This window comes from Schistocerca serialis, chromosome 5 (assembly GCF_023864345.2).
Source record: "Schistocerca serialis cubense isolate TAMUIC-IGC-003099 chromosome 5, iqSchSeri2.2, whole genome shotgun sequence".
NCBI lineage: Eukaryota > Metazoa > Arthropoda > Insecta > Orthoptera > Acrididae > Schistocerca > Schistocerca serialis.
Genome location: NC_064642.1, coordinates 122,054,265 through 122,067,546, shown reverse-complemented (window position 1 = coordinate 122,067,546; position 13,282 = coordinate 122,054,265). Strand labels below are relative to the sequence as shown.

Genomic DNA, 13,282 nt, shown 5'->3' with positions numbered 1-13,282 from the left:
TTCCTCTTTTCCACAAACACTTTCACACTACTTTATAGCTTCTCTGCTTCATCCATCAGCACCAAAATCCATTGACTACTTTTAATCCTCATTTCCTAATCCATTTCCCAAAGCATAGCATGATTTAATCTGACTATATTCTATTGATATCATTTTGCTTTTGTTGATGATCATCTAATAAGCTCCTTTCAAGGCACTCATCTTTGTGTGTTTCCCACGCTGGTCTCGTCGTAAAATCATGGCTCAATCGTTGAAAACCTAGGTGGTTATGATTCCAAGCTCGGATGCAAAAAGGCTTAGGTTTTATTCCGCTATATTCAAAAGTTTTGTAGATGCGCTTCTCAAACCATTCTTGGAGCTTAAACCTTTCAAAGTTAGCACAATGGTGATGTAAAAAAAAAAAAAAAAAAAATAATCAGCACTCCAAATTTAAGTTACACTTCCTTTTAACTGCTTTTATTGCAATATCACATATCACAAAAACATCACTTCACAATACAAAACATACTTGAAAACATCTTCCTCACATTTTATAAGCCAACTACAAAATGCATCTTTCCAACATGACGTCCAAGACTTGACTTTCTCAAGGTTTGACTCTCTAACAACTCAACAACTAACTAACTATCGCTTACGAGCCCAAAAATCAGAGTTACAAGTACGTCAAAGATCATAGTGACAAAAGAAAGAATACACATAAGAATAATATCATTGCAATATAAACATATCGATGTATCACAAATGAAATCAAATCTGAATGTTGTCTCAGAAATATGTCAACTACTTTACAGAAACACAGTAGAATATTACTAGCATCGAGAGGTTCAGGTGAGGTGCCGTAATGGTTACGTAATTCAAGTACCATTACAACTTGCACTTGAAATGCAGCGAACAATTGAAACTAGCCAACAGTGTGAAATTAAACACTTCGTTTCAAACAAATTGACTGCCTCAGCGCAAAAGATTAATAAAAGCCAAATCTCTTTAGCAAACCGACAAAAATAACTTCATTGTCCTGCAAGGCGATTAATGCTTGACTGTCAGAAAGGTGGAAATAAAACCTGAAAGTAACAACATATTTTAGCCATCTGTAATTATGCGAATGTATTTTAATTCATCTGGTAGCTCCTGGCCACAGAAATCCATTTTGTTTTCATTTAATGTGAGAACAATAAACGAAGAGGAAACAGCAAAATCACTGGAGACTACCCACCTCCCCACTACAACTCAGACTGCTCTGTGCATCAGGTCCGGATCTACGATATTTCCGAACCGGAGCACCCAGCCACACATCTGTAGCCAGAAGCGGGAGAAGGTACTACTCATACGTGACTCAACTGCGCATGCGCAAGAGCCCTCCCGCAAGTGCTCAAATGAATCTAATGTAAACAGCTGTCACGTCATGCTCATCAGAGGCAATTTGTTGTTAGGAAGCACTACATATTCTTCCTAAAGCCTTTGACACATTTTGGTTGGTAGACGCTTGTATGAGCACTGTGTTTTGTTGTTGTATATGGCGCATTTCCTTTGCGACTTAAGTTTTATTTTCATTTTTTTTTTTTCCTCTCGTTCATGTTTTGTTGCTGCAGTAGTATTCTGCAGAAGCGGGATACAGTAATATCCTTTGTTAGAATATTGGTTCTTACCAGTCAAAATCACAAAAATTTAACTGGTAACTAAAACAATGAAAATTCCCGAGTTTTTCCCGGTTTTCTCCACGATGAAAAATTCCTGGGTTTTTCCCGGATCGTATACACCCTGTCTTTGCTATCTCTGACAGAATTACAATGTCACGCATAAACCACACAGTTTTTATTTCTCTCCCTGAATTTTCATTTCATTTCCAAATTTCTTTGTGCTTTCCTTCACAGCTTTCTCAGCGTACAGACTAAATAACATCAAAGATGGGCTACAACCCTATCTCACTTCTCCACTTCTGCTTGCCTTTCGTGTACTTCAACTTGTATAATTGTAGTCTGACAACTGTAAAAAACTTTTCAGCCACTGTATTTTATACCTGCTACCTACAAAACTTCAAAGTGCGTAGTCCAGTCAATACTGTCGAAAGGTTACTTTAAATCTAAAATTATATAAATGTTGGTTTGCCTTTCCTCAAACTATCTCTTATGACAAGTTGCAGTGTCAGTAATGCGTTCAGTGTTTCGAAACAATCCCCAGAGCCAAAATGATCGTTCCAGAGGTTGACTTCTACAAATTTTTCCATTCTACTGCAAAAAAATGTGTAAGTGTTTTACAACTATGCCCTATTAAACTGCTATGGCTTTCTATCAATGCGTACAGGTAAGTTTTCCATGAATACTCAGAACTTTTTAAGTCATCTGAACGAATAGGACTACCCATACTTGGAAATAATATATATATATATAAAAACAAAGATGATGTGACTTACCAAACGAAAGCGCTGGCACGTCGATAGACACACAAACAAACACAAACATACACACAAAATTCAAGCTTTCGCAACAAACTGTTGCCTCATCAGGAAAGAGGGAAGGAGAGGGAAAGACGAAAGGATGTGGGTTTTAAGGGAGAGGGTAAGGAGTCATTCCAATCCTGGGAGCAGAAAGACTTACCTTAGGGGGAAAAAAGGACGGGTATACACTCGCACACACACACATATCCATCCACACATATACAGGTGTCCACACATATACTGGTGTCTGTATATGTGTGGATGTGTGTGTGTGTGTGTGTGTGTGTGTGTGTGTGTGTGTGTGTGCGCGCGCGCACAAATGTCTGCTTGTGTCTGTGTATGTGTGGATGGATATGTGTGTGTGTGCGAGTGTATACCTGTCCTTTTTTCCCCCTAAGGTAAGTCTTTCCGCTCCCGGGATTGGAATGACTCCTTACCCTCTCCCTTAAAACCCATATCCTTTTGTCTTTCCTTCTCCTTCCCTCTTTCCTGACGAGGCAACCATTGGTTGCGAAAGCTAGAATTTTGTGTGTATGTTTGTGTTTGTTAGTGTGTCTATCGACCTGCCAGCGCTTTTGTTTGGTAAGTTTCATCATCTTTCTTTTAAGAGATATATATATATATATATATATATATACACACACACACACACACACACACACACACACACACACACACACACACACACACACACACACACAATAGAGGGAAACATTCCACGTGGGAAAAATTATATATAAAAACAAAGATGAGGTGACTTACCGAACGAAAGCGCTGGCAGGTCGATAGACACACAAACATACACACAAAATTCAAGATTTCGCAACCAACGGTTGCTTCGTCAGAAAAGAGGGAAGGAGAGGGAAAGACGAAAGGATTTGGGTTTTAAGGGAGAGGGTAAGGAGTCATTCCAATCCCGGGAGCGGAAAGACTTACCTTATGGGGAAAAAAGGACGGGTATACACTCGCGCGCGCACGCGCACACACACACACACACACACACACACACACACACACACACATATCCAGACACGACCTGCCAGCACTTTCGTATGGTAAGTCACATCATCTTTGTTTTTATATATATATATATATATATATATATATATATATATATATATATATATATATATATATGTGTGTGTTAAATAAGGAAGTCAACACAACTGCACGAAGACTAACAACAACACGCCTCTTAATTAAAACGTAAAGGAACGTTTGTATAAACTCTGATACTATGTCAGAGAAATTGATCCTGGGTCTGAAAAGGATAAATTGAAAAGAAATACTCCTCTGAGAGTCTTATGTCACTAGGCACACAAATATGACTAGTTTTACAGATATTTAAAAAATGTTACCCATTATGTTCAAATCCTGTGTATATTGTATTGCCTATGAAGTACTTACTTCGGTACTAGCTGCCTGTAGCGATCATAGCCTATTGTATTCTTCCCATAATCAATTTGTTTCTGCCTCCTAGCTAGAATTTCAGGGTCATTTTCGTACTCAACTGGCTTCTTCTCTTTACGAGGTGTCGTAGCATTGCTGCTGCGACCACTGCTACTACTGCTTGCAGATGGATCCCTGGAAATGAGGAAAGATTGATATTATTACAGTACATCATGCAACAAACTGCATCAGCTGTTAAACAGAAATCCTGGATCAATACACATGAAGGGTATAGGGGAAAAGCAATCAAAGTTTACTTTTCGTGAAATATGAGATCCTGGTAGCAATGGATTCCATGCTTGTAGCACTACATTCATGAAACTTCATATGAGGAAAAAAACCACACATAGCCCTTAAGAAATCAGCATATCAAAAAAAAAAGCATTAAAAAAAAACAGCATTAGAAAAAAAGTATCTAGGGGAAAAACAAGTACTCTGAGAAGTGGAAAAAGTCAGAGTCCACACGCATTTTAAATGAAACTAATTCTGTACTATTTCAGGAAAGTTTATTGTTTTAAATGTCAGTCAGCTTGGGTTTTTTTGAATTTGTTACATACCTATGCATTATTGTGGCTTATATTTTTACTGGTAGCAAACTGCATTATTGTTCAATGAAGTATTTGCCTGTGAAATGAGGAAGACCACGGAAACCAGAAGAAGATAGTAACCTCAGGGATCACTCTTATTCCTGTGAGGTACATTAACAGAAGGACTAAAAGTTACTGAAATTGTAGTTTGTTGCAATGCCTCCATGAGCGTTCACAGGTTAAAAAACCAGAATATGTTAACACTCAAGAAATATCTTTCTACTAGTGGTTATGCTCATACTGACTGGTGAGGTACATTCTATTTGACCAATGAGAAACGACACCTGAGGCCGCTGAAAATTTAACGAACCACATCAGTTCGCTGCAAGGCTATCCTTCTCCCTACAGCCCTCATGATGTATCTAAAATTTATCTACCTGAAAAATTAAACATTATAATATTGCACCAAGAGACATTTCCAGTATTTTCTCATTTCTTAAGAATTTAAATCAGAATACGTGACAATATTACGATAAGATTGCTACTCACCATCACTTCTGAATTAGACACACACACACACACACACACACACACACACACACACACACACACACACAGGCACACGACCACATCTCTGGCTATTGTCATTATTCCTGGATTTTTTGCTTTTTGATTTTGCCTTATCAGGATATATTTCAGACCAAATTTAATATTGCTTTTGGGTAACTCACGTCAGATACTTGCTCTGCTTGCAATGACTTCAAAGTAAAAAAGCAGTTTCTTCTTGCAAGGAAACTTAAATACACTGTGTGATCAGAAGTAGCTGGACACCCCCAGAAACAAATGTTTTTCATATTAGGTGCATTGTGCTGCCACCAACTGCTGGGTACTCCATATCAGCGACCTCAGTAGTCATTATACTTAGTGAGAGAGCAGAATGGGGCACTCCGCAGAACTCACGGACTTCTAACATGGTCAGGTAATTGGGAGTCACTTGCGTCATACGCCTGTATGTGAGGTTCCCACACTACTAAACATCCTTAGGTCCAATGCTTCCAATGTGATAGTGAAGTGAAGTGAAAACGTGAAGGGACACGTACAGCACAAAACTGTACACACGTACAGCACAAAACTGTACAGGCGGACCTCGTCTGTTGACTGACATGAAACCGCCGACAGTTGAAGAGGGTCATAATGTGTAATACACAGACATCTATACAGACCATCAAACAGGAATTCCAAATTGCATCAGGATCCACTGCAAGTACTATGACAGTTAGGAGGGAGGTGAGAAAACTTGGATTTCATGGTCGATTGGCTGCTCATAAGCCACATGTCATGCTAGTAAATGCCAAACGATGCCTTGCTTCGTGTAAGGAGCATAAATATTGGACGATTGAACAGTGGAAAAACATTGTGTAGAGTGATGAATCATGATACACAATGCAGCGATCCCATGGAAGGGTGTGGGTATGGCGAATGCCCATGAACGTCATCTGCCAGAATGCGTAGAGCCAACAGTAAAACTCAGAGACGGTGGTGTTATGGTGTGGTCATGTTTTTCAAGCAGGGGGCTTGCACCCCTTGTTGTTTTGCATGGCACTATCACAGCACAGGCTTACATTGATGTTTTAAGCACCTTCTTGTTTCCCACTGTTGAAAAGCAGTTCAGGGATGGCAATTGCATCTTTCAACACGATCAAGCACCTGTTCATAATGCACAGCCTGTGGTGGAGTGGTTACACGACAATAACATCCCTGTAATGGACTGGCCTGCACAGAGTCCTGACCTGAACCCTATAGAGCACCCTTGAGATGTTTTGGAACGCCGACTTCGTGCCAGGCCTCACCGAGCAACATCGATACCTCTCTTCAGCGCAGCACTCTGTGTAGAATAGGCTGCCATTCCCCAAGAAACCTTCCAGCACCTGACTGAACGTATGCCTGCAAGAGTGGAAGCGGTCTTCAAGGCTAAGGGTGGGCCAACACCATATTGAATTCCAGCATTACTGATGGAGGGCGCCATGAAGTCTTAAGTCATTTTCAGCCAGGTGTCCGGATACTTTTGATCACATAGTGTAGCAGTAGTGCAAAAGAAGTTAATGAAGAAACTAAGTGGCTGTAAGCTCTTGATTTATTACATAAGAAAGAGCTTTAAGTTTTTTACCAGGAAAACGTGAAGCCAAAATTAAATCTAGGCAAAATGATGAAAATGGGGCAATATGAATAGCTTTCATGAAAAATCTTCCGGTACCTAATATTACCTCTAATGATGTATACTGCAAGTGACAACTGTCTTTTTTTACACGTTTAATGTGCATGTTTTCACTTCCAGAGAAGTATACTTTTATGCCTATGATGAGACCATAGCCAAAAACAGAGCTGACGAAGTGTTGTTTGACTTCTGCTTTTATATTCTGGGCTCTTCAGTTAAACATTTGCACTTCTTACCCTTGCCAGAATAAAAATTGTGGTTATTCACCTCATCCATGCTATGGTTCATAACTACAACAGATCTGAATCAAAGTACCTTTCCCACTGAAGGGCACAGTACATGGAATGGGACAAAGATATGGGTTTCATAAATCAGAAAGCTCACATTTAATCAACCAGCAACTGGAATGAGCAAATGAAAAGATGCTGCATAAAACCAAGCCCCTTCAATGTCATCGAATGTTTCCAAGACAGGTTCAAGTAAAGAATACAGAAAGAAATGTCCAATGAAGGTAAGACAAATATGAGAAACGGAAGTTGCCAGAACTTTTTCTAGAACCACAACAGTCACACCACTTACAATGGCTCCCAGGAGCCCTACGTTATTGGTGGTGTTTACATTTTTCTACGACAAATAGCTATGTATAATGTAATACATTCCATAAAGTAAATAGACTGTGGTTGTTTTGTTTACAAACGTGTGCCTTGACTTTTCACTGTTAATTAACAGGACCCAATAACACATGACACTGCTAGAAAATATTAAAAAGTTGACCTTGATTCTTTACCCCTTGCACCTTTCACATTTAAGGGAAATATCCAAGCCTTGTTGAAATGCAAAACCTATTCAGAAGAATAATCTGTATGATGTCCTGAAACTGTATTATTTCTAGGGATTGTATTTGATTATTCAATGTTGAATAAATATTATTATTATTATTATAAAATAGATGTGTCACACTCAGTTAAGACTATGGAGCTGAGGAATTTTAGGAAATGTGCAAGGAATTCATTAATCCAAAACTGTTTTTGTATCCTGGAAGTATTCTATAAGCATAGTTTTTAATTACAGATTAATTATATTACAACTGGAAGCCAGGATGAAGTACAACAATGTGTATTATAGATAGATTGATACCCATTATGTAGAGGAGACAAGTTGCAGACAGTCACAACAGAAAGATTGCTACATATTTAAGCTTTTGGCCAAAAGGCCTTCTTCTGAAATAGAAAATACACACATTCACAAAAGCACCACTCACATTCATAGGTGCACTGTGTCTGATCGCTGCATATGTCTTTGTGTGTGTTCTACTTCAGAAGGAGGCCTTTTGGCCGAAAGCTTAAATGTATAGCAGCCTTTCCGTTGGGTGACTGAATGTCTCCTCTATGTCATGAGTTGCAATCTATCCTTTTCAAAATATTGTTAGACTAATGATATATGTATTCATTGTTTATTTTTGCATGTGCATTTATAGACATTGCTTAGGCAAGCTTTATACTTGTGCAAATGTTTTGTTTTTAGGGAATAAAATCAAGTCACTTCTCTTATAATTTCTCGCACTGTCTATCTCTTCCATTTCAAGTATATCTATAAGATGCCTTCTTCCTCGTATGCAAGCATAAACTCATTGGAACAACAGCACTTGTGAACACATTGCCTCACTGTTCACACAGTCTGCTACGCAACCACTTCTTTGTTTGGCAATTTGTGGTGTGTTGATTGTGATGAAATGTGACAGAAAAAGACGGAAGTGGCTGTGAATAAAATAGTTTCTCAATAAAAGAGGTACTATGTGCGAGAAATATAAAGTGACAGCAATGTTTTTTATTTGCAAATTTCAGAAGAATATTGTGGCAAGATTTTGACTTTGTGCTTGGAAAACAGTGAGAGTATCTCTGTTTGATTGTTATGCAAGACTGCTATGCTTAATGTATTGTCTGCAGCTACAAGGAAGGCAATAATATTCTGTTATCTAATAACCAGCAACTGTCATACCCATTTGAGCTATTTATTTCACATTTTAAAACAAATGCATTTCAGTGATTATTCCTGAAACCGCAAAATACTTAAGGAATGTTCTTAAACAGGCATTTGAAGGTTGAATGGCTTTCATTGCATAATTTTATTTTAGACAAAAAATTGTTTTCAAAACTTCAACAAAAAATGATAATAGATTAACATCGGACATTACAAATTCGGGAATGGCACAAACCACTACAAATGATGTCTTGCTATCAAATGTGAATATTTTGCTTCCTCCTCCATTTCAATTTCTAATAGTCTGTTGAGCTGTTCCACCTGTGTCATCTTTTTCAGTTGATCTGATGGCAGACTCCTCAACTATTATGCTGTAAGTCAGCAAAGCACGAATATTTGTCCACAGTTTTTTTCATGCACTTTACATAAATTTGTAGGCTGTTTCTTACGGTTGTCTGCTTTGAGCCTTATTTTATTCTTCGATATACTTCGCAGAGACTTTTTATTCTTAGTTTCTATTAAGTCAAGCACATAGTTAGAACTCAAGCCACTGCATCTCAAATTATTGTTCAAATAATCTTTGAAAGCAGACTTCCATATTACTTTTCTTTTTTTTGTTATCTGTACATGTTATACACTACTGGCCATTAAAACCGCTACACCACGGAGATGACGTGCTACAGACGCGAAATTTAACCGACATGAAGAAGATGCTGTGATATGCAAATGATTAGCTTTTCAGAGCATTCACACAAGGCTGACGCCAGTGGCGACACCTACAACGTGCTGACATGATGAAAGTTCCCAACCGATTTCTCATACACAAACAGCAGTTGACTGGCGTTGCCTGGTGAAACGTTGTTGTGATGCCTCGTGTAAGGAAGAGAAATGCATATCATCACGTTTCCGACTTTGATAAAGGTCGGATTGTGGCCTATCGCGATTGCGGTTTATCGTATCACGACACTGCTGCTCGCTTTGGTCAAGATCCAATGACTGTTAGCAGAATATGGAATCGGTGGGTTAAGGAGGGTAATACAAAACACCGTGCTGGATCCCAACGGCCTCTTATCACTAGCAGTCAAGATGACAGGCATCTAATCCCCATGGCTGTAACGGATCGTGCAGCCACGTCTCAATCCCTGAGTCAACAGATGGGGATGTTCGCAAGACAACAACCATTTGCACGAACAGTTCGACGACGTTTGCAGCAGCATTGACTATCAGCTCGGACCATGGCTGCAGTTACCCTTGACGCTGCATCACAGACAGGAGCGCCTGCGATGGTGTACTTGATGACGAACGTGGGTGCACGGATGGCAAAATGCCATTTTTTCAGATGAATCCAGGTTCTGTTTACATCATCATGATGGTCGCATCTGTGTTTAGCGACACCGCGGTGAACGCACATTGGAAGCGTGTATTCGTCATCGCCATACTGGCATATCATCCGGCGTGATGGTATGGGGTGCCACTGGTTACACGTCTCAGTCACCTCTTGTTCGCATTAGCGGCACATTGAACAGTGGACGTTACATTTTAGATGTGTTACGACCTGTGGCTCTACCCTTCATTCGATCCCTGCAAAACCCTACATTTCAGCAGGATAATGCACGACTGCATGTTGCAGGTCATGTACGGTCCTTTCTGGATACAGAAAATGTTCGACTGCTGCCCTGACCAGCACATTCTCCAGATCTCTCACCAATTGAAAACGTCTCGTCAGTGGTGGCCGAGCAACTGGCTAGTCACAATACGCCAGTCAACTACTCTTGATGAACTGTGGTATCATGTTGAAGCTGCATGGGCAGCTGTACCTATACACGCCATCCAGGCTCTTTTTGACTCAATGCCCCAGCGTATCAAGGTACTGATTTCTCACGATCTAAGCTCCCAAATTGCGTGAAAATGTAATCACATGTCAGTTATAGTATAATTTATTTATCCAATGAATATCCGTTTATCATCTGCATTTCTTCTTGGTGTAGCAATTTTAATGGCCAGTAGTGTAAATTAAAGCCCCACCTGATTTTCTGTTTCCAAATTATGAATAACCTCAGGTATTACTGTAGGGATTTTGATATGGTTTTCATTAACAGATAGACTGATTCATAAGGAAGGTTTATGTATATCACCACTTATTACAAACAAATCATCTGGCCGTAGATATTTAGTGCTACCCCGGTGAAGTCAGGGCAGGTCACTAGCCACCTCTGAATTTCAATGTACTTTCTTAAAGAGCCAACAGCCATCACTGCACATAATGCACCTTACAATATAACAACATAGAACACAATGAAACACACATGGCCACCAGCAGCCTGTCATCTGCTGAACAATGAAACACATTCCCACCAAATACAGGAAGTAATATGCCAAAAGGCCCACCTTCCATTTAAAACAATTTCTGTGTGCGTACTTACAGTCCTACAATTGCTGTTTGTCTCAGTTGGGAAAGTCTCACAGCATATACGGTGGGGATTGGTCGGTTTAAAAGAGCAGAAGGGGAGGGGGGGGCACACACGACCAAACTGCAAGGTCATCAATCTCTTGTTCCCGGTAAAATAATTACACAAGGGAAAGAAGAGAAAAGAAGGAGATGTACAGTACAATAACAGGAGAAAGGAAGAACCAGAAGAATGACAGGAGGACAACCAACAATACTATGGACAATGTACAGGAAAAGAAAACCACAGAGAAAAGCAAGAAACAAGTAGAAGGGGTAAAAACAAGAGAGCAGATGACCATGGCTGGCCGAACACGAGAATAAAAAGGAAAATCCAGCCACTCTGCGACACATTAAATTATCCCCCCCTAAAATAATTAGAGTGGAGAACACAAAGGGACAAAGGACATGAACTAAAACTTATATAGAATGATAATACCCACCGTCATGTATAGAACGTACATCTAAAATAGCCAATGAGGCTTTGTCAGCTAAAATTAATGGCAACGAGTCCCGTAACTGAAGAGTCCGCCACAGGACAGACAAAGGAGGACAATTCACCAAGATAAGGGCCACTGTCAGCCAGGTGCGGTACCTACACTGAGGTGGGTCATCATAGCCATGTGTCACGCAAGTGTGGCCAATGCAGAGCCAGCAGAGAACCACAGCGTCCCTGCAAGAGGCCCGCATGGAGGACTGCCACAAATTTGCAGTCTCCTTAATGGCACGCAGTTTGTTGTGCGTGCTGAGGTTATGCCACTTTGTCTCCCAAAGCCGCAAAACCCTGCAGCATAGTGCTGCACGCAGGTCAATTGCAGAGAAGCCGATCTCCACAAGCGGTTTCTGTGTAGCCTGTTTGGCCAGCCTGTCAGCAAGTGCATTGGCTGGATTCCGATGTTACCTGGGGTCCAGACGAGCACCACTGAACGACTGGACTGTTTCAGGGCATAGATGGACTCCTGGATGGTCGCTACCAAAGGATGACGAGGGTAGCACTGGCTGATAGCTTGTAGGCTGCTCAAGGAGTCAGTACACAGAAGAAATTACTCCCCAGGGCATGAACGGATGTGCTCAAGAGCACGAGATATATCCACCAGCTTAGCAACGAAAACACTGCAGCCAGCGGGCAAGGAATGCCGTTTAATATGTCCTCCATGGACATACACGAAGCTGACGTGAGCATCAGGCATCTACTCACTGGTGTAAACCACTTTGTGGCCTTGGTACATATCAAGAATAGAGAGGAAGTGGCAGCGGAGAACCTTGGAGTTAACTGATTCCTTAGGGTCATGTGAAAGGTCCAGGCGAAGCCATGGTCTAGATGTACACCATGGAGTTGTACGTGAATGGACCTCAAGTATAGGTGGTATAGTCAAGGTCTCCATTTAGGAAAAAAGGGATCGGACACTAACTGAATTTGGAAGCCCAGACCTGGGTCGCCGATGCCGAAGATGAACTGCCTGGTGTGGGAAAAGGAGACGGTGATTCGGATGCGCAGGAGATCTACGAACATGAGCAACATAATTGGCCAGCATTTGTGCACGCCTAACCTGCAACAGAGGAACTCTGGCCTCCACAAGGTCGCTGTTCACCAGACTTATCCCAAAAGCTCCTGCTGCTAGCTGAACGCCACAGTGGTTCACTGGGCCGAGTAAACGCAATGCTGAGGGCGCCGCTTAACCATAAACATGACTCCCATAGTCAAGGTGGGATTGAACAAGTGCCCTGCAGAGCTGCAGCAGCATAGAGCGATCTGTACCCCAGTTGGTGTTGCTTAGGCAACAGAGAGCATTGAGGTGCTGCCACCACTTTCGCTTAAGCTGACGGTGAGGAAGCAAAGTCAATCAGGTGTCGAAAACCAGTCCTAAAAATCGATAAATCTCCACTACAATGAGTGGATCGTCATTAAGGTAAAGTTCTGGTTCTGGATGAGCGGTAAGACGCCAACAGAAGTCCATAACACACGACTTTGTGGCCGAAAACTGGGAACTAGGGGCTAGAGTGCATGACTGCACCTTGTGGATGGCTCTCTATAGGTGCCGCTCAGCAACACCAGTACTGGTGGAGCAGTATGAAATGCAGTTGTCTGCACACAGAGAAGGTGAGACGGAAGGCCCTACAGCTGTTGCTAGACCATTAATAGCCAATAAGAATAGAGATACAACCAATACAGAGACCTGCAGGACGCCATTCTCCTGGTTATGGCAGGAACTATGGGAGGCACCGACTTG

At 41.0% G+C, this 13,282-nt stretch overlaps 1 protein-coding gene across 2 annotated transcripts in view; it reads right to left on the bottom strand.

The window, feature by feature from the left end:
- The window catches only part of LOC126481414 (uncharacterized), a 76,103-nt gene that overhangs the window by 33,691 nt on the left and 29,130 nt on the right, over positions 1-13,282 (bottom strand). For both annotated transcript variants that reach the window (XR_007587554.1, XM_050105152.1), the window contains exon 3: positions 3,842-4,018. Coding sequence is in view for 1 of the 2 variants with exons in the window: in XM_050105152.1 (XP_049961109.1) it covers positions 3,842-4,018 (177 nt within the window). In the remaining variant the exon portion in view is untranslated. The remainder of the gene's footprint in view (positions 1-3,841; positions 4,019-13,282) is intronic.